The sequence below is a fragment of the Gossypium hirsutum genome, chromosome D07 (assembly GCF_007990345.1).
Source record: "Gossypium hirsutum isolate 1008001.06 chromosome D07, Gossypium_hirsutum_v2.1, whole genome shotgun sequence".
Classification (NCBI taxonomy): Eukaryota; Viridiplantae; Streptophyta; class Magnoliopsida; order Malvales; family Malvaceae; genus Gossypium; species Gossypium hirsutum.
The window spans coordinates 5,522,252-5,541,921 of record NC_053443.1 but is presented as its reverse complement, the minus strand read 5'-3'; the positions used below and the strand labels follow the sequence as shown (position 1 = coordinate 5,541,921).

General features: G+C 30.3%; 2 protein-coding genes across 6 annotated transcripts; both read right to left on the bottom strand.

The window, feature by feature from the left end:
• Positions 1-892: 892 nt before the first annotated feature.
• Positions 893-5,565, bottom strand: LOC107953590 (random slug protein 5-like). Of its 2 annotated transcripts, NM_001327609.1 has the most exon segments (6): positions 893-1,184; positions 2,084-2,194; positions 3,099-3,204; positions 4,742-4,778; positions 4,854-5,112; positions 5,323-5,473. In NM_001327609.1, coding segments are annotated over 6 exon segments (744 nt in total). In that variant the 5' UTR covers positions 5,437-5,473; the 3' UTR covers positions 893-1,067.
• A 2,631-nt stretch (positions 5,566-8,196) lies between these two features.
• LOC121219287 (uncharacterized) lies at positions 8,197-18,508 on the bottom strand. Of its 4 annotated transcripts, XR_005915959.1 has the most exons (7): positions 18,376-18,508; positions 17,854-17,925; positions 17,132-17,191; positions 15,243-16,499; positions 10,767-10,838; positions 10,040-10,104; positions 8,197-8,408 (listed from the first exon to the last, which is right to left on the bottom strand). XR_005915959.1 is itself a non-coding variant. In XM_041097195.1 (6 exons), the coding sequence occupies exons 4-5, from the start codon at positions 16,042-16,044 to the stop codon at positions 10,780-10,782; spliced, it is 861 nt and encodes a 286-aa protein (XP_040953129.1). In that variant the 5' UTR covers positions 16,045-16,499; positions 17,132-17,191; positions 17,854-17,925; positions 18,376-18,497; the 3' UTR covers positions 8,197-8,408; positions 10,767-10,779. The 4 variants fall into 4 exon arrangements, 1 of the variants encoding a protein (XP_040953129.1); XM_041097195.1 differs by lacking the exon at positions 10,040-10,104 and having other exon boundaries at positions 18,376-18,497; XR_005915958.1 differs by lacking the exons at positions 17,132-17,191; positions 17,854-17,925; positions 18,376-18,508 and having other exon boundaries at positions 15,243-16,672.
• Between the last annotated feature and the right edge of the window lie 1,162 nt (positions 18,509-19,670).

Below are 19,670 nucleotides of genomic sequence, written 5' to 3'. Positions count from 1 at the left end.
TCTCGCATTACAATCCAATCACGTAATTCAACTTAATACTAGTTAAACCTTAGGTAATCACTGAGTCGATATTTACTTATACATTTTTATTTACTTGCAAAAATCATTGAACCACTAGTTCAACTAAATATTAGTTGATATCAATACAGTAAAACCATCTAGTTGCTAACCTTGTAATGCAACTTAATATTAATATTGTGGAAAAGACCAATCCATTCTAGCTAATAAAAACTCAAAAATCTCAATGAATAAAATGACACCAACAAAACTTCTTACTGCATTTGTCAAGTATTCATCAGATCACTTTATAACGTACTTTAGACCTAACGGAGGAAAAGGACATTGTTTTATATTAACAAAGAGCTTAAGCCTTAAGCCAAGAAAACTAGTAACCTAAATGACACAATTCTTACAATTACTCATAGGGCATTGAGCAACTAGACAATATGTAATTGTCAGAACCGAATAGCGACACCTAATGAAAAAAAAAAGAGCAAACAAAGAAATTTGAGGCAATTTTATTATATTAATGACATATGCTTTAACCAACCACGCGTGAGTCCTAGATTACTCTCTAAAAGAAGTTAAAAGGATAAAGAGAGGGAGAGGTTCATAAAAAAAAGGTATGAATTTAAATTATAACTTTGTATTAACTTAAACATAAGTAGATAATTGGCAAAATATTTTAATCATAAAATTTATATAAATTTATCAATTATGAACGAATTCATCATAGATTGTAATCATAAATTTAGATTTAATTATTTTCTCTTCTTTTGCTAGATTCCTCGATTTTATTTTCAATTAGTATCACGAAATAAATAAAAATATAGATTTTGTCTATAATTTTCCAACTAACAAGTGTTAGATGTAATAATAAGGTACATTATACTTTAAGGAATGATATAGATTTAAATTTCAAAGATAACATTATTAAAAAAAATCAGTTACAAATCTTAAACATAAACTATAAAAAAACGACATACAATATTCCCTTAAAGCTTCTTTAACAATCAGCTTTTATATATATATATATATATATATGTGTGTGCGCGCGCGCGCGCTTTTTAGCTGTCTTGAATGGGAATCAATGGTAATGTGCCACCATACATTTCTGGCAGTTGGCTCTCGTCTATTTCTTCAAGCAATGTTGATTTCAGGCTTTTGTTCTCAACGAATACTATCTGTATATTCCACACCAAATTTTTTCTATATCAATCTACCATACAAGATGATTTTTAGTAAGCTAAATTTTTGTTAACGGCAAAGCCATCAAATTTTTTAGGGGTGGAATTAAGTTATATATTTTTACGATAATAAAAATATTATTTTATTAATTTAAATCTTTATAATTTTTAAATTATTAAATCAAATTTTTATCATTTTTGGGAATCAAATTGTAATTTTACTATTACTAAATTAAAATTTTAAAAATCCTAAATGAGCTAAAAGGAAAATTTCTCGTTTTAAGAGGGTTAGAGTCATTGCCAGCCACCTGACTCCACTATTGATTCGACACATATTTGAATATAGGTATAAAAATAAAATTTTTTTATAATAAGAAAAAAATAGTCAAGTATACTAGACCAAACATATATAGTGATGACAATAAATAGTACGTATAGGAACAAAGCTAGAAATTTTTAGGGGGAACGATATTAAATTATATAGTTTTATGAGGGTTAAAATGTAATTTTATTATTGTATTGACTTATATATATATGTGTGGTTTTAAAAGACTAAATTGAAATGTTAACATTTTGGGACACTATAATTTTACCATACATTAGCTTAGGATTTTATGAATTTAGAGAGATCTAAAGCAACAAATTTTCATTTTAGGAGAAGTCATGGCTCTTGCTTGGCCCTATGCCCTAGGTGGGTATGTATAGATATTCATTTTACTCTATATGTTGTAGACTCGAATATTTAAGATTTTTATAAATTCGGATTTAGATAGCTAAATTCGTTATCTCTTTACATTTTACTTTCTACAAGTTTTTCTTTAAAAAATATTTTTTGGCTTATAAAATTCGGATATTTAGGAAGGACACATATTTAATTCAGATTTAGATAATATTACCTTCTTCCTGGTTTTGACGTCGATGAAAGGGTGAACAATTTTCCAGGCCGCCATGAAAACGTAGGGTGCATGCACTATGAACATCTTTCCTAATCTTTCCGGGTAGTAATCCTGCCCATTTTCATTAAAAAAATATTACTCTTTGGCTAATAAATTATTTGGCTTTATTTTTGTTAAAGGATTTCCAACCTTTATTTATATACTATTTTTATAAGTTATTGATTCAGATGGTATCACGTATGAACGGAATATTAATTTATTTAGGAAAGATTTAAGGGTAAACTAAAAGAATAGTCTTTTTTTTTTATTTGTCTCAAATTACATTTTAGTCACTTATGTTTGAAATGTTACGTTTTAGTCACTTATGTTATCGTTTTGTTACGAAGTGGTCACTCTACTGTTAAACTCCGTTACCTCCCTAACGGCAATCCTACATGGCAGTTCAAATGGGTTTTAAATGCCAACTTGCATGTTTAGTTGCTGGGATAAAAATAGATTTTTAATTAAATAAATTTAATTTGAACTGCCACATAGGACCGCCGTTAGGGAGATAACGGAGCTTAACAGTAGAGTGACCACTTCGTAACAAAATAATAACGTAAGTGACTAAAACATAACATTTCAAACATAAGTGACAAAAATGTAATCTGAGGCGAACAAAAGTGATTATTTTTATAGTTTACCCGACTTAAATATCATTCTTTTTTAGAAGGTTAAACTATGATATAAGTCCCTGTACTCTTTATAAATTTAAATTTTAGTTTTTGTACTTTTGTTTCTAGTAATTTAGTCAATTTACTTTTCAAATTTCAAAATCTAAATCTAATTGTTAACACTATTATTTTTAAAAAAATTATTGAGGTGATATTTTAAAATTAGGACTAAATTCCTAAAAATATTAATATAGTGTATTTTGCAAGCAAAAAAAAAACCGAACAGATTCAAATGAATTATAAGTTAAAAATTATCTAAATGAGAAATAAAATCTAAACTAATATATGATTAAGAGTTAAACCTGCAGGAGAGATAGAGCAGCAAGGTATGCCCGGATGTCGCAATTTGCATATCCCCAACCGTCAAGATCTCCGATCACAATAAATTTATCTTGTCCTGGAGGCATCCTGTCACCCCAATCATACTATCAATCGCTATTATTACAATCATCTTTTATAATAATTAAATTTGACAGATGATTGATTATATATATATATATATAAGTTTATCAACTGTTCTAGTACACACATTAGATCTGCACCATCCAAGCTCGAAAGTACACCAAAATTTAGAGGGTTTAAAGAAATATATTAGATCTGAAAAATGAATTCGGGTAAAATATTAACTCCATTTAAAATATGAGCTGGACTTGGGCCCAACCAATTTTCTAAATTTGTAATATATTATATTATGTTATTTTTATATATTATATAATTTGTAATACATATTTTAAATCTATAGTAATATGTAATACTATAATGTAAAATTTTAAAATGTTAAGATACCTTTATATAACATTTAAATAAAAATAAATAAAATTAGTAAATATAAAATTAAAAATAATATAAATATTTTAAAAAATTTAAAAATAATATGGGCAGACCTAAATTGAGTTTAGGTTAGCCATTTACAAATATATAGACGTGAGTAAAATTTTAAACTTATATTTTGAATCAAACTGGACTAGACCTGATATTGACACACTTTATGCCTGCCTATATTATTAACAAGCATAAAGTGTGTTAATATCAATGTTGTTTGAATCGGACTAGACCTGATCATGGGCCAGGTCTAATTAGATTTGGGTTGGCCCGATGCAAAAATTCTAGGTTCGGGCAAAAAATGGGCCTAAAATTCTACCCAAGCCCGAACCAGATTAAGAATGCTAAACTCGAACCCAACTTAGCCCGCCTGTATTAAGTTTTTATATTATTTTTATATCAAAACAAATTTAAAAAAATACTACATAAAATACACTAAAAACATTAAAATAAATATTTCCCAACAAATTGAAAATACATTAAAAAGAGTCTTTATACTTAAATAACACTAAGTGGTCGCAATTTAGCAAGCAAATGTCTCTAAAATAGTAGCAAGATCGACAATAAAACAAGAGTTATACAATATCCAAACAATAACAACAAAATAGTAACAATATAATTGCGAAATGATAGCCAAACAGCAGTAGAAAATAAAATTTAGGCAAATTTGGGCCAGAGCCAAGTAAAAAAATTCTACCCAAGGCCCAACCCTTTTGAAAAACAAGTCTTATTTTATTATCCAAACCCATTTTTTGAGCTTATACTTTTGTTCAAACCCTCCTACTTTTCCAGAAGACCTCGAGCCTGGGTGGGTGACCCTAGCCATAATCAGGTCCTAACTGGACTGACCGATTGAACTGAGAACTAACTAAAGTATTAGTCAGGAGGGACTTTGAACCGATTGACTTGAAAACCTATATGGACCAGTTAAACAAGACAATTGAACCGAATTTTTTTAATTATTATTATATTTTTTGAATTTTTAATAATTTAATCGGTCCGATGACACCAACAAACTGATGATATACTCGATTTCACTATCAATCTGATTTAAAAATCGTCCGCTAATATTGTGCTTAAGCCTTATTCCACCAATGTGAGGGAGTGCGAATAAAAATATTACCTGGCCAATATTTTGTCGAAAATGTAGACTATAAAACCTGTAAATTAACCAAAAAGCAAATTAATATCAAGATTATCACAGCCAGAGAGACTAAAAAGAGAAAAAGGGGTACGCTTGAATTCGTCGAGGCCGCCATTATGCTGGAAATGTCTTGCAGCAAGAAGAACAGAAATAGGTCGTCCTTTCTTGTCGGAACCTTGTAAAAACATCTTGTTCTGTTGGATTTCATGTGTGAGTTCTGATGGAGAAATGAAACCATTAGGAACAAAGCTTCGTCTCCATTTCAGGTACTTGAGGAACATGCTCGATGCTTTCTCCACATCTAATTCACGAGCTCTTAGAAATCTTCTTATTGTCATATCATCTACTTCCTACAAGAAGCGAAAGTTCAACTTGTCGGACTTCTGGTTCAATTTTCCAATCATAATTTTGACATAACAGAAGAAATCATGATTTTGCCTGAGAATAAAAACAGGCATTGTCGATATTAAGATCCAAATCTCAAACTTGTTGGACGTCACTTTTTGAACCAACTAGATTAAATCCGACTGTATAAATGAAAAACAACCAAAAAAACATACCTTGGAAGAAGGATCTTGTGTTTCAACCAAGCTTCTCATAAGACTTATTTTGGTGATCTCTTCTTCTTCCTTCGCTTTAGCGGAACACTCCATGTTATTTGAACTCATCATCATGCTTGTCTACTTCCTTATGTTGTCTGTGAAAAACCATTTAACTTTCACAACTGAAAAATATAGGGCTGTATTTTTCAAACCCCATATATCAAGTTTTTCAAGCAAAATTTATGATTCATTTTTGTTGTTATTATTAGGTTCAATTTTACTATTAGTCCTTATACTTTTATTTGATTAATTTTAGTCATTGTACTTTCTGCATTAGTAAATTTTAGTCCCTGTATTTTTCAAATATAAAATTTTTAGTCCTGACCCAAACAATAGCAGTTAAATTCATTTACTAGTACTCCTATACTTTCCAAATTTTAAAATTTCAATCTTAATGCAAATGACAGTTGGTAACCTATTAACTGGATTTTCAGTAAGTAATATGTAGAAATAATAAGTTGACATGACATTACACATATGATAATATGTTTGACACATCAGATTTTAGAAATAATAGAACTTTACTTAATGAATTTAACAATTATTATCTGGTGAGGATTGAAATTTTAAAATTTAAAAAGTACAACAACTGAAAACGACCAAATAAAAATACAGAGATTGAATCCACAACTTTTACTAAATACAAGGACTAATAGCAGAATTTAACCTTATTATTATTATTATTTAAATTTCATTATTGGTGATGTTAGGGTTGTCGGCACGTGTGGCTTTTTGATTGCTCCCAACCTTAGTTCAACTTCCATTCGTAATTTGAAATAATAGTTTTTGAGTTGTGTAAAAAACTAAAATAAATGTTACAAATTTTTTATCAAGAAATTATAATTTTAAAGAATAAAAAAACTAAAAAAAGAAAAGCATTTTAGGAAATATTTTATTTATGTTTCACGTTGTGGGTAAAAAAAATTAAATAACAAATATATTATATTAAAGATCCGCATAAACATAAATTTACTTTAATTATAATAATAAATTTAATTATTTATCAACATGATGTTTTGGGTTTAGATTTTATTATGATCAAAATTTTGCTTTTTATTATATAAAAAAGATAAGAATATTCTCTTAAAAATATAACTTTGTTTATTTATATACTAGGTTTTTACTCGTGCAATACACAATTTGATTGCATGTATAAATTAAAATATATTAATTTATTTTATATTTTAAATAAAATTTTATTAATAATATGAATAAATTTCATGATTGTATGTGTTAGCAATAATCTTAATTACTTCAATTATTGTTATGCTTTAAAATTTTTAGTCTAAAAACCCATTATGTGAGCACATATTTTAATTTTAATTTTAGATTTTCAAGTATTTAATATGCCTTTTAAAATTATAAATTTAATTTCTAAATATTTTGTTTCCATATTTTTGAATTTTTTTTATAAATTTTTACTTTTTTACCTAAAAAATTCACATAAAATTTTCAAATTTTATTTATTTAAAATTGATAAAAAATATAATAATTTAAAATAATAAGAGTTCACATTATATTAAAACAAATCGTTTACATCAACTTTGATTTTAAACCTTCTAATATATATATAATATGATATATGATATTTATTATAAACTGATTTTAATTAAATAATCATCATCAGTAGCCGATTGATTCTTAGTTCAATTGGTATTGATGTTGTTAACAGTGTAAAAATATATGAATTTGAATACACTAAAACACATTATTCTCTTATTTTAAGGGTTAGAAAGTAACTATAAATAATTCTAAATATCGTATAAAATAATTTATCATAAAATTATTGTAAAACAATTGGTCACCGGCCGTTATTGACAATCCCTAAATGCCCCATCATCGAAGAAAGCCCCACAACTTGGTGAGTTAATTTAATTCACGTCGCTGTCTAGTTGGTTAGACCGTTGGGATAATTAAGGACATTGATAACATTGCTACCAGTTAGATAGCTTTCTTGACAACCTTCAACCAAAACTAACATTTTTAAGGGTTTTGATAAATGTTTTATATGCCTATAAGAAAATTAAAAAAATAAATATTAAAAAATAAGAGATATGTCAATTTTTAAAATTATTTGTGAAATAAAAATAAATATATTGTTAGAGTACTAAATACGCACCCTTTTCGAAATACATGCGTATTGTTTATGTTTCAAATCTTAAATTTTTTTATTTTACTTTTTGGATGACATTTTGAGTTTTGATTTATTTCATTATCTTAGGTTTAACTTCCAACTTCATAATTAATTAGAAAATATTTAGTTATTTAACTTTTCGAATGAGATTTCAATTTTTGATTCACTTTATTATTTTTGGTTCAAATCTCAACTCGATGATTACTTAAAAAAGGTTTTAATTATTATACTTTTTTGATGACAGTTTGAGTTTTGAATCATCTAAGTATCACTGGCTCAATTCCCAACTTTCGAGTTTTGATTCATTTTATTATTTCAGGTTCAACTCTCAACTTGATGATTAATGAGAAAATGTTTAGTTATTGTACTTTTCAAATGACATTTCGAATTTTGATTCATTTTATCATCTCAGTTTCAAATCCTGACTTGATAATTAATTAAAGAATGACTAGTTATTATACTTTTCGTGTAACACCCCCAACCCGGTTTATGAGTTTCGGCTAAACCGAAGGCGTTACATTAATCACCGAAGTGATTCAGTAAAGTCATTCTTTTACTTGAGTTGGTTTGTATGAAAATCACTCTTTTGTTTTTAAGAAAAACATTCATTGGTTAAATCAGCTTACTTATCAATCCAATTTCAATATTAATAATATGAAGTTTTGAGAAAAACAGTTAATGTCTAAAAAGACTTATTAAAACTTTAAGTACTTTGCAATTATCATAGTATTAACTAAGTATCATGCTTAAAATTAACAAGCTAAACAATCTTTAAGATATAAAAGCAATAAATAATTAATAATTACAACCCAAAAATAATTAATGGAAACTTTAATGGAAACTTAAAAAAAAAAAACAAGTTGTCCGAGGTTCCTCTAATGCCATTCTGAGTCCTAGTTTCCTGCATTACCTAAGAGGTAAGGAAAAAGAGGGAGTGAGCTTATGACAACTCAGTGTGTGTCTAATTTTTACCACTACATATAGCCGTGCAAATAGTAAAGCATTAATTTATAGCAACATAGCAATTAAGCATAATGTAAGGAGCATTCAGTAAATCAATGCATGTATAGGTTATGTTCATGATGCAATGCAATTTTAAATTTAAGTTCTCACGCATCCATCCTATCCGCCCTCAAGCATCGTTCAACACTCCAAAACACATTTCAATAATTGACCATCCTAGATTTCCCAGTGACTATGGTTGTTGACTTGTCATCTGTGACGATGACTTTTACTACAATAACTTATCATCTCGACTGCCCGATTTTGATGGCTTTTAAAACTATCATCCTGGTTTGCCTAGCTTCGATGAATTGTCGCCTACTTCATGCAGTACTGACTTTCAGTATGGACTTAAATTGCCACTTTCTCCTACAGAACTCCTCCGTCCTCCATACCCAATTTCATGTAATCATGCACATAAACTCATCATATCATGCTATTTGTCAACAATCGATGCAATACTTGTCAAGCACGTTAATTATCACATACTATCATCAAATTACATGTTTTCATGCATTCATTCATATCAATTTTCACATGTACAGATTTTTCATGCAAATTAAACTTGTAATATTATATTAATATTAGATTGTTTATCGTTCTAGTTTGGCTAACACATACATAACAAGTTCACACATAGGGTACACATATAGGCTTAGCACACTAAATCACAGGGGGTTCGTACATATAGGGTTCGCACATACGAATTCACATACTATATCACATGAAGGTTCGCATAAAGGGTTCACATACATATTCACTAAGGGGTCACCTAAATGTACTAAAGGTTTGCATATATTCTCTAAAGGTGTCCGCATACATGTACTAAGGGTCCGCTCTAACATTTCACATAAAAGTTCGCATAATAGTTCACCTAGGGTTCGCATACATGTATTAACAATTCACTATGTTATACTATATAACATGAGGGTTCACATAATAGTTCTCCTAGGGTTCGCGGGTTATTTACATAAAAAGGGTTTGCATGTTGTTTCTTTCAACATTAAACCCCAATTCCCAATGCTTCAACTTAATTAATCATACATAATGGCTTTGTAACACCCCCTAACCCCAAACTGTCGCCGGAACAGGGTTATGAGACATTACCGGACATATTAAACAATTTACAAATAAACAAATCATAAATAACCAACATATTAAAAAATATATATAAATCATAAATTCATATAAACATTACTAATTGACTTCATTCGGTTTTTTTTATAAAAATTTCGGCAGCATTTCTGCCTATTTTTACATTAAACCTCCTGCAAATAAAACCATAACTTTTTCAAACATAACCAATTCAACCAATTCATTTCACTTTCACATTTTCTATTCTAAATACATTCTAATCAAACTCAATTAATTCAATATCAATTTAAATTTATCAATGTACTAATTAAATTGGAATGGATAAATTTCTTTCATTAAAATTCTTAGATTTATAATACTAACATTTTTAACTATTTATATTCAAAACATAATAACGTTTATACACATCCTATGTACATGCCACATTACCAAAAGAAAACATACATCACCAAAATTTGCTGAAGTCGGGTCTGGTTTTGGATGCTGGATCAGTACTTGACTTCTACAACCTGCGCACGGAAACAACCGTACGCTGAGTATTTTTATACTCAGTGGTATTACTATAAATTAAACTATTTAATAATAATATTTCAAATATTGACCATAAGCTTTATAAATCACTTTAAACTAAATATATATATTCATTTATCATTCCATAAATTTTAAATATATATTTACATACTAATTCAATTCATAATTTAACTCGTACACTCTTTCTCGTATTTTTCTATAGTGACAAATCAACAAATTTCATTTTCAAATTTTTATTTCAATTATTTACCCTATTAACAAGGCTCGGACTCTGACAGATACGAGGATTCCACCCAAACACACCAGAATATCCAACCTAAACACACCCGAAATTATTTAAATCCTCCATAACACACCAATAAGGCATTAAATGCCTCTTCGGATAAACCAAAGCATATAATAATATAATCATCTTCTCGGCCGAACTACAAATCTCATCATCACATCACAAATCCAATGGCATGCCATTTGTATCCAATCTAGTCCGATAAGTTAATAGGGTATTATTTTACTTTTCCAATTTCGAATTCATTTCCACAACAATCTCAAATACTCAAACAATTCAAAACATCTATTATTTCAATTCACATATATTTCAATATAGCATTTAGTAAATAGTTTAAGTTATAGTAATACAAACCCGGAATACGCGTTTACTCCTCAACGATCTTTTCTTTTCCTTTGAATGTCGATGCCTCGTTTTTCTTGTTAGCTACGAAAATAATAATAATTTACACTATTAATTACAATATTAATTTATAATAATAATAATAGAATTTCTATCTAATTTATACTTTAATTTCAATTTAATCCTAACTAAATTTATTTACTTTTCTAATGTAATTCACACACTATTTCTATTCAAATTTCTTCCAAACTCAAATTTATCTACTAATTTTTTTCAGCATTTTTCACTAATTTCGAATTTTCCTCAATTTAATCCCTAAAATTCAAAACTTATAGTTTAGTTCACAATTTAATCCTTTTATCAACTCTAACTAGAAACTCTATCAAATAAACCCTCAATTCCATCATTTATTCAACATAAACCCTATTCAAAAATCTATTAACTTTCAAATTTTTAACTTAAATCCAAGAGTATTTCACTCTAGGATTCAAAAAAAACATCAAATTTATGAGAAAAGGACTTGATTTAGCTTACCTATTAAACTTCAAGCTCCAAAATCTCAATTTCCCCCTTTCTTTTCTTTCCCCTTTTTCTTCCCCTGTTTTCGTCTCTTTCTCTGTTTCTTTTCTGTTCTTCTTTCTCTTTTTCTATTCTTTTATTTCATTTGTTTTTCTTTTTTTTTGTTATAATAATATAATATATAATAACTAATATAAATATCTTTTTAATACATATGTCACATTCATAACCATACATTTGTCTTAATCTTATTTGTTTCCTATAATATTTTAATTTAATAATATTTTTATAATATAAATCAAGAAAAAATCTAAGATTTTTACACCCATTGCCGCCTAAACTTAAGCCATTGGCTTATTTACCTATTTAGTCCCTCTTATTTTATTTTAATCTATAATTAAACTTTCACTTCTATTATAATTTAATCCTTTTTACTAATTACTCTTAATTAAGCTAAATTCACCTATCTAAAACCTAATTAAACACACAACTAGTCTAATAAATATTTTTAATAATTATTTTCGAACTCAATTTACTAAGATGGAGGCCCGATAATGTACTTTTTCTGATGCTTGTGAATTTTGGGTCATTACATTTCTCTCCCCCTTAATAAATTTCATCATCGAAATTTACCTGATAAGAGATGAGGATATTGTGCTCTCATCGTTTCTTCTGGTTCCCAAGTCGCTTCTTCCACACTATGACTTCTCCATAAGACTTTGACTAAAGGAACCCGCTTATTTCTTAATTCTTTCACTTCCCGTGCTAATATCTGAACCGATTCTTCTTCATAACTTAAATCAGATCGAATTTCAATGTCTTCAGTGGGAATAATATGAGAAGGATCCGATCTATATCTTCGAAGCATCGAAACATGAAAAACGTCATGAATCTTTTGTAATTTCGAAGGTAAAGCCAATCGATAGGCAACCGGTCCGATTCTTTCAACTATTTCATACGGCCCAATAAAACGTGGACTCAATTTACCTTTTCAGCCAAATCTTAAAATTTTCTTCCAAGGCGATACTTTGAGGAATACTTTATCACCAACTGAATATTCAATGTCTCGCCGTTTCAAATCTGCATATGATTTTTGTCTGTCGAACGCGGCTTTCAGTTTATCTTTAATCTTTTTAACTGTTTCCTCTGTCTCTTGAATCAATTCTGACCCTATTACTTTTCTTTCATTCAATTCTGTCCAACATAATAGTGATCGACACCTTCGACCATATAGTGCTTCATATGGAGCCATCTGAATGCTAGATTGGAAACTATTATTATAAACAAACTCTGCTAGTGGCAAATATCGTTCCCAACCTGACTCAAAGTCGATGATACAAACTCTCAACATATCTTCCAAAATCTGAATTATGCGCTCGGATTGTTCGTCAGTTTGCGGATGAAAAGCTGTATTGAAACTAATTCGAGTACCCAATGATTCATGCAGCTGCTTCTAAAATCTCGATGTGAATCGAGGATCTCGGTCTGAAATTATTGATACCGGAATGCTATGTAATCTAACAATTTCTCGAATATAAACCTCGACAAACTTTTGTAATGACCAATCAGTTCTGACTGCTATAATTTGAGCAGACTTGGTAAGTCTATCAACTATCACCCAAATAGTATTCTTTTTGCTTGCTGACAACGGTAATCCCGTAACAAAGTCCATAGTAATGCAATCCCATTTCCACTCAGGAATACTAATAGGGTGAAGTAAACCTGTCGGTACCTAATGTTCTGCTTTTACCCGCTGACAAGTCAGGCATTTACCAACATACTCGACTACATCTTTCTTCATCCCTGGCCACCAATACAGTTCTCGTAGATCACGATACATCTTCGTTCCACCTGGGTGCAAAGCAAAAATACTATCATGTGCTTCTCGAAGAATCAGCTCTTTAATCTCAGAAGTAGCTGGAACACAAATTCGATTTCGAAATCTCAAACAATCATTCTCGTCAATACTAAAATTTTCCACCGTACCAAGCTGTACCATTTCTCTTCTCTTCATCAACTTTTCATCCTCTAGCTGTGCTGCTCTGATTTGATCAAACATTACCGGCTTGACTCTTAACTCAGCTAACAAACTTCCATCATTATTAATACTAAGCCGAGCAAACATTGCCCGTAATTCAACTGCTGTTTTTCTGCTCAATGCATCTGCTACCACATTTGCCTTTCCTGGATGATAATCTATAACACAATCATAATCTTTCAGAAGTTTTATCCATCGTCTCAGTCTCAGATTCAACTCCTTTTGTGACAGAAGGTATTTGAGACTTTTATGATCGGTATATATATAACATTTTTCACCATAAAGATAATGCCTCCAAATCTTCAACGCGAAAATTACAGCAGCTAACTCCAAATCGTGTGTCGGGTAGTTGCGTTCATGTGGCTTCAACTGTTGAGATGCATAAGCTATTACTTTTCCATCTTGCATCAATACACAACCCAAACCATTCAGAGAAGCATCACTGTACACTATGAAATCTTTCCCCGATTCTGGTAAAGTTAAAACTGGTGCCTCTGTCAGCATTTGTTTCAATGTCTCAAAACTTCTCTGACACTGATCATCCTAGATAAAAGGAACATTCTTCTGTAGTAACTTGGTCATCGGCAAAGCTATCTTCGAAAACACATTTACAAATCTTCTGTAATACCCAGCCAAACCAAGAAAGCTGCGTACCTCTGATATATTCTTTGGTGCCTTCCATTGAACAATTGCCTCGATCTTCTTCGGATCAACTCTAATCCCATCAGCAGACACAACATGTCTCAAGAATACTACCTCTGATAACCAGAATTCACATTTACTCAGTTTCCCGTACAACTATTTTTCTCGCAAAATCTGTAACACAGTTCTGAGATGTTGATCATGCTCTGACTCTGACTTCGAATAAACCAGTATATCATCAATAAAAACCACCACGAATTGGTCTAAATACGGCTGAAAAATACGATTCATCAAATCCATAAAAGTAGCTGGAGCATTAGTCAATCCGAACGGCATTACCAAAAATTCATAATGACCATACCTCGTACGAAAAGCTGTCTTTGGCACATCACTTTCTTTTACTTTCAGCTGATAATACCCAGATCTCAAGTCAATCTTCGAAAATACCGAATCTCCTTTTAGCTGATCAAATAAATCGTCTATACGAGGCAACGGATGCCGGTTCTTAATTGTCACTTTGTTCAACTGCCGATAATCAACACAAAGCCGCATTGATCCATCTTTCTTTTTAACAAACAATATCGGAGCTCCCCAAGGTGAAATGCTCGGTCTAATAAATCCACGATCTAACAAGTCCTGCAGCTGCACCTTCAACTCTTTTAATTCAGAGGGCGACATTTGGTACGGAGGTATAGAGATTGGTGCTGTACCCGGGTACATTTCTATAGCAAATTCAACCTCTCTGTCAGGTGGTATGCCCGGTAGTTCTTCAGGGAATACATTTGGAAACTCACATACAGTTCTGATTTGACTACACTGACTACCCACCAAATCAGAATTAATAACATAAGCTAGATATGTTGTACAACCCTGTCGAAGCAATTTACTAGCCTTGATTGCTGAAATAATACGTGTCGATCGACTATTACGAATGTCATTCACCTTAATTCTGTCTCCATCCTCTGTTTGAATACTGAACCTCTTTTTGTAACAATCCAAAATCACCCCGTATTCGGATAACCAATCCATCCCCAATATTATATCAAAATCCCCAAATGGCATAATCAACAAGTCAACGGAAAACATTTTATCATGTATCATCAACGGGCATCTCCGGCATACTCTATCTACAGACACAGTTTGTCCCAAAGGGCTAGATACTTTTATTAAAACTCTAGACATTTCAGATTTTAACTTTCCCAATTCAACCAGTTTTGAATTTATATAAGAGTGTGAAGATCCGGGATCAATTAAAGCATAAACAGGTTCAGAATATAGTAAGAATATACCTATTACTACATCATGGGCGTCGCCTTCTTCCCGTGTTCTGACAACATAAGCTCTGGCTGGTACTTTTGCTTCAGACTGCTGAGTAGCTATATCACTGCTCCTCCTAATACCTCCTCCCCTTGAAACCGAACTACCTCTACCTGATCCTCTGCCTCTAACAGTAGATACTGATCTCTGAGATGCTGCAGGTATAGCACCTTTATTTTTTGGACAATCTCGGATGAAATGATCTGTGGACCCGCATCGAAAACGCCGTCGAGTTTTCCTCCAACATTCACCAAAGTGCTTCTTTCCACAATGTTCACAGTCGGGGATATCAATATTTCGTGAAGGTTCTTTTACACTACCGGTAGAAACAGTAGTCTGTTTACCTCGATTTTTATCACCTCGATCCGATCTGAAACTTGACTTCCAACTGTCTCTGAATTCTCGGGATCTTTTCGGTAGAGGACTTAAAATAGTAATGCCAGCTCGTTTCCCAGTCGATCTAGCTATCTCGGGCTTTTTATCCAAACCCAACACTTGCTCTACCATCTTAGCTCTTTCAATCAAATCCACAAATTCTGTAATTCGCTGTGACACCAGCTGTACTTTGATTTCATCTCTCAATCCTCGTAGAAATCTCTTGCAGCTATCAGCTTCTGTTGGAATGAACTCAGTAGCATATCGGCTCAATCGAGAAAATTCTCTTTCATAATCCACTACTGATAAGTTACCTTGCTTCAACATTAAAAATTCCTGCTTTTTATATATAGCTCTCCAACATACTTCTTCTGAAATTCCTTCTGAAATAATTTCCATGTTACCTGTTCTGCTGGCAAATGTCGGATTACAGATTCCCACCACAAATAAGCCTCACCCTGAAGTAATGAAACGGCACAGATTAAACATTCTCGGGGGGTACATTTTAATTGCTGCAGCACTCGTTTAGTTGATTCCATCCAATTCTCTGTTGTAGATGGATCAACTCCTGTCAGACTCATAAACTCTGTAGCACCATATTTTCTTAACTCTTTTATCGGGGCCCGTCTTTGAGTTGATACAGAAGTTGTAGCAGGAACAGTCCCAGCTACTTTTTGTAGAGCATCGACAATAATTCTTAACAATTGTGAGTTATCTCTATCTCTTTCTTCATTTAAAGGTTGATTTCTTCCAGGATTTACACTAGGTGATATTGACTCTGTTTCATCTAATTCTCTATCTCAGGATACATTTCTTCATCAGTTATATTTAATCTTTCATCACACATCTTTAATCTATTAAACAGAAACAAATAAATAGGTCAGCATCCAAAAATCCCGACTCAGTTTGACTCGATAGTGGCATGTACATCTAAACTCAATTCCGAGCCCAATTTAGTCTGAGAATCGACTAAACCCAATGGCTCTGATACCAATAATTGTAACACCCCCTAAATTCAAACCGTCGCCGGAACAGGGTTACGAGACATTACCGGACATATTAAACAATTTACAAATAAACAAATCATAAATAACCAACATATTAAAAATATATATAAATCATAAATTCATATAAACATTACTAATTGACTTCATTCGGTTTTTTTATAAAAATTTCGGCAGCATTTTTGCTTATTTTTACATTAAACCTCCTGCAAATAAAACCATAACTTTTTCAAACATAACCAATTCAACCAATTCATTTCACTTTCACATTTTCTATTCTAAATACATTCTAATCAAACTCAATTAATTCAATATCAATTTAAATTTATCAATGTACTAATTAAATTGGAATGGATAAATTTCTTTCATTAAAATTCTTAGATTTATAATACTAACATTTTTAACTATTTATATTCAAAACATAATAACGTTTATACACATCCTATGTACATGCCACATTACCAAAAGAAAACATACATCACCAAAATTTGCTGAAGTCGGGTCTGGTTTTGGATGCTGGATCAGTACTTGACTTCTACAACCTGCGCACGGAAACAACCGTACGCTGAGTATTTTTATACTCAGTGGTATTACTATAAATTAAACTATTTAATAATAATATTTCAAATATTGACCATAAGCTTTATAAATCACTTTAAACTAAATATATATATTCATTTATCATTCCATAAATTTTAAATATATATTTACATACTAATTCAATTCATAATTTAACTCGTACACTCTTTCTCGTATTTTTCTATAGTGACAAATCAACAAATTTCATTTTCAAATTTTTATTTCAATTATTTACCCTATTAACAAGGCTCGGACTCTGACAGATACGAGGATTCCACCCAAACACACCAGAATATCCAACCTAAACACACCCGAAATTATTTAAATCCTCCATAACACACCAATAAGGCATTAAATGCCTCTTCGGATAAACCAAAGCATATAATAATATAATCATCTTCTCGGCCGAACTACAAATCTCATCATCACATCACAAATCCAATGGCATGCCATTTGTATCCAATCTAGTCCGATAAGTTAATAGGGTATTATTTTACTTTTCCAATTTCGAATTCATTTCCACAACAATCTCAAATACTCAAACAATTCAAAACATCTATTATTTCAATTCACATATATTTCAATATAGCATTTAGTAAATAGTTTAAGTTATAGTAATACAAACCCGGAATACGCGTTTACTCCTCAACGATCTTTTCTTTTCCTTTGAATGTCGATGCCTCGTTTTTCTTGTTAGCTACGAAAATAATAATAATTTACACTATTAATTACAATATTAATTTATAATAATAATAATAGAATTTCTATCTAATTTATACTTTAATTTCAATTTAATCCTAACTAAATTTATTTACTTTTCTAATGTAATTCACACACTATTTCTATTCAAATTTCTTCCAAACTCAAATTTATCTACTAATTTTTTTCAGCATTTTTCACTAATTTCGAATTTTCCTCAATTTAATCCCTAAAATTCAAAACTTATAGTTTAGTTCACAATTTAATCCTTTTATCAACTCTAACTAGAAACTCTATCAAATAAACCCTCAATTCCATCATTTATTCAACATAAACCCTATTCAAAAATCTATTAACTTTCAAATTTTTAACTTAAATCCAAGAGTATTTCACTCTAGGATTCAAAAAAAACATCAAATTTATGAGAAAATGTCTTGATTTAGTTTACCTATTAAACTTCAAGCTCCAAAATCTTAATTTTCCCCCTTTCTTTTCTTTCCCCTTTTTCTTCCCCTGTTTTCGTCTCTTTCTCTGTTTCTTTTCTGTTCTTCTTTCTCTTTTTCTATTCTTTTATTTCATTTGTTTTTCTTTTTTTTTGGTTATAATAATATAATATATAATAACTAATATAAATATCTTTTAATACACATTTCACATTCATAACCATACATTTGTCCTAATCTTATTTGTTTCCTATAATATTTTAATTTAATAATATTTTTATAATATAAATCAAGAAAAAATCTAAGATTTTTTCACCCATTGCCGCCTAAACTTAAGCCATTGGCTTATTTACCTATTTAGTCCCTCTTATTTTATTTTAATCTATAATTAAACTTTCACTTCTATTATAATTTAATTCTTTTTACTAATTACTCTTAATTAAGCTAAATTCACCTATCTAAAACCTAATTAAACACACAACTAGTCTAATAAATATTTTTAATAATTATTTTTGAACTCAATTTACTAAGACGGAGGCCCGATAATGTACTTTTTCTGATGCTTGTGAATTTTGGGTCATTACAGGCTTAAATTAGATCCCATACCTGACTGAAGACACAAAAACCTTTATTTTTGGATGAAGAAATCGACAATCACTAGAAGAAGAGGGATGCAATTGAAAACCTTGAAATCTTTGGTTGAGAATATGGTTCAGCAATTGAGAAGAAGAAGAGAAAATTTTGAGAGCTTTTCTTGAAAAATAATTTTCTAAATAAGAATTCTAGGTTTTTGAAAAGATTGACTATAAAAAAAATTTCGTAATTTAAAAGAATTAGGAATTAGTTTAAAATTAGGGTTGATTTAAATTAAGGACAAAAAAATCATTTTTCGGTATAGGCTGGTTTAAAAATTCGGTACTTTTAGGTTTCAAATTTAGAACTAGAACTTAAATAAATGTTAAAACTTTACCACTGTTATTTCCTTAACTACCATAATTTTCAAGGCATTCTAAGTTTGTTTACCCTATTCTTTTTATACTTTAAAATCTAATTATATTTTTTCCTGTTTTTTCTAACCCTAATTTTGGAATGTGATATTTTGAATAACCGAGTTTTAATGCATTTTAACTCCTAACTTGATCTTTAAATATAGAAGTACTTGTTGTAGAAACTTAAAATATAGTGGATTATCTCTCCTATCATTGTCAACTCCAGTGCTCCATTGTTCTTGAAATGGTTCTTCCAGTGACTATTTCTCGTATCAGTCAACTCCATTGCTCCATTGTTCTTGTACTTAACA